Source organism: Galeopterus variegatus, unplaced genomic scaffold, assembly GCF_000696425.1.
Source record: "Galeopterus variegatus unplaced genomic scaffold, G_variegatus-3.0.2 Scaffold1999, whole genome shotgun sequence".
Taxonomy (NCBI): Eukaryota; Metazoa; Chordata; class Mammalia; order Dermoptera; family Cynocephalidae; genus Galeopterus; species Galeopterus variegatus.
In genome coordinates, this window is record NW_007728110.1 from 189,589 (window position 1) to 191,347 (window position 1,759).

The following is a 1,759-nucleotide window of genomic DNA, read 5'->3' on the forward strand; positions in this document are numbered from 1 at the left end:
AACCTGGGGCCTTGGTGTTATCAGCACCACACTCTCCCGAGTGAGCCACGGGCCGGCCCCACTCTTTATGTTTTATTTTTGGCAGCTGGCCAGTGCGGGGATCGAACCCTGGACTCTGTTGTTATCAGTACCACTCTTTAATGAACTGTGCTTAGCTGTGCTAACCAGCCAGTCCCCCTTATTTTCTCATTTGCTTGCACTTTATCAGCCATCTCCCCACTAGAGTGTAAGCTTCATAAGGGCAGGGACTTCATCCTCCAGCATCCAGAAGAGGGCCTGGCATGTAGTAGGTATTCATCAAATATTTGTTACGTGAATTAAGGAGTTTGGGGCAGCAGAGATGATAAAATATTTATATCCTGATACTTTCATATTTATCATGGGCCAATTGTGGGTCAGGCACGTGCTCCACTCACTTTCATAGGTGGTGGGAAATGATTAGTCCTCTGAGATAGGGGCACTGTGATGATATCACCACTGGGCAGAACTCGGGGCCTTCTTCTTAACTGGGCACACTCCAGCGGCCTGGACAATGCTGGCAAAACGACCATCCTCAAGAAGTTCAATGGGGAAGACATCGACACCATCTCCCCAACGCTGGGCTTCAACATCAAGACCCTGGAGCACCGAGGGTGAGCGGGCTCCCAGTGGGTGGGCCAGCCCAGAGCAGGGTAGGCAGGGCTAAGAGGGGCCAAGCTGACCTTCCAGCCATCCCCTCCCTGCACAGATTCAAGCTGAACATCTGGGATGTGGGCGGCCAGAAGTCCCTTCGGTCCTACTGGCGGAACTACTTTGAGAGCACGGATGGCCTCATCTGGGTGGTGGACAGCGCTGACCGCCAGCGGATGCAGGACTGCCAGCGGGAGCTCCAGAACCTGCTGGTGGAAGAGGTGGGTAGGGTGCCCAACCAGGCGGGGGAGCTGATTCCATCATCATCCGGGCCCCAAAACTTTGTGCACATACATGGATGTGTGGACACCTTTCTCAGCAGATTCACAGAGAGGTCCATGACCACAGAAGGACAGCTAGAGGCAGGATCCATTCCTTCACTGGGCCCCCACTATAGGAGCCCACGGTGCTCCTATAGGCAAGACACATGCTGTGGACAGAGACCTGGGTTCACATCCCTGAGGTGTCACTGAGCTTCAGTTTCTGCACCTTGAAATGGGATGACAACATCATTGAGCTTTAGGGCAGATGACTCAAGGCCAATGTGTAAAGCTTTAGGAGGCGATGGAGCCTGGCTCAGGAGTCTGACTCTTTGCTGTGTGACATCAGGCAAAGAACTTAACCCCTCTGAGTCTCCACTTCCTCATCCCTACAGTCAGGATTATAATTAGAGTGATCTTATGCTTTATTTTCTGGGCCAAAACACTTTTGTTAAAATTTTAGATTTATAGAAAAGATGGTAGTACAGAGGTACCCCATATACCCTTCACCCCCTTCCCCTAATATTACCATGTTACAGCAGTATACCTGTCCAAACTAAGAAATTAACGTTGGTGAATTACTATTATATTAACTACAGATTTTATTTGGATTTCACCAGTTTTTCCACTGATGTGCTTTTTCTGTTCCAGGATGTGATTCCAGTTACTCCATTGCATCTAGTTGAAAACGAGGAAACTTTTGAAAGTGAAAGAGGGAGTTGTTAATTATGCAGGGACAACAGGCATGAATGGGACTGTCTTGGGCACACATGTGTTCACTCAGTGTAACAGAAGTCCTTCCTGGGGGTGTCGAGCAGGTCAAATGAGAT

The 1,759-nt window shown here is 49.6% G+C and overlaps 1 protein-coding gene across 1 annotated transcript in view; it reads left to right on the forward strand.

Moving 5' to 3' along the window:
- The window catches only part of ARL2 (ADP-ribosylation factor-like 2), a 9,068-nt gene that overhangs the window by 4,309 nt on the left and 3,000 nt on the right, over positions 1-1,759 (forward strand). Inside the window, exons 2-3 of the mRNA XM_008579976.1 lie at positions 522-632; positions 728-890. Of these exons, the coding sequence (XP_008578198.1) occupies positions 522-632; positions 728-890 (274 nt within the window). The remainder of the gene's footprint in view (positions 1-521; positions 633-727; positions 891-1,759) is intronic.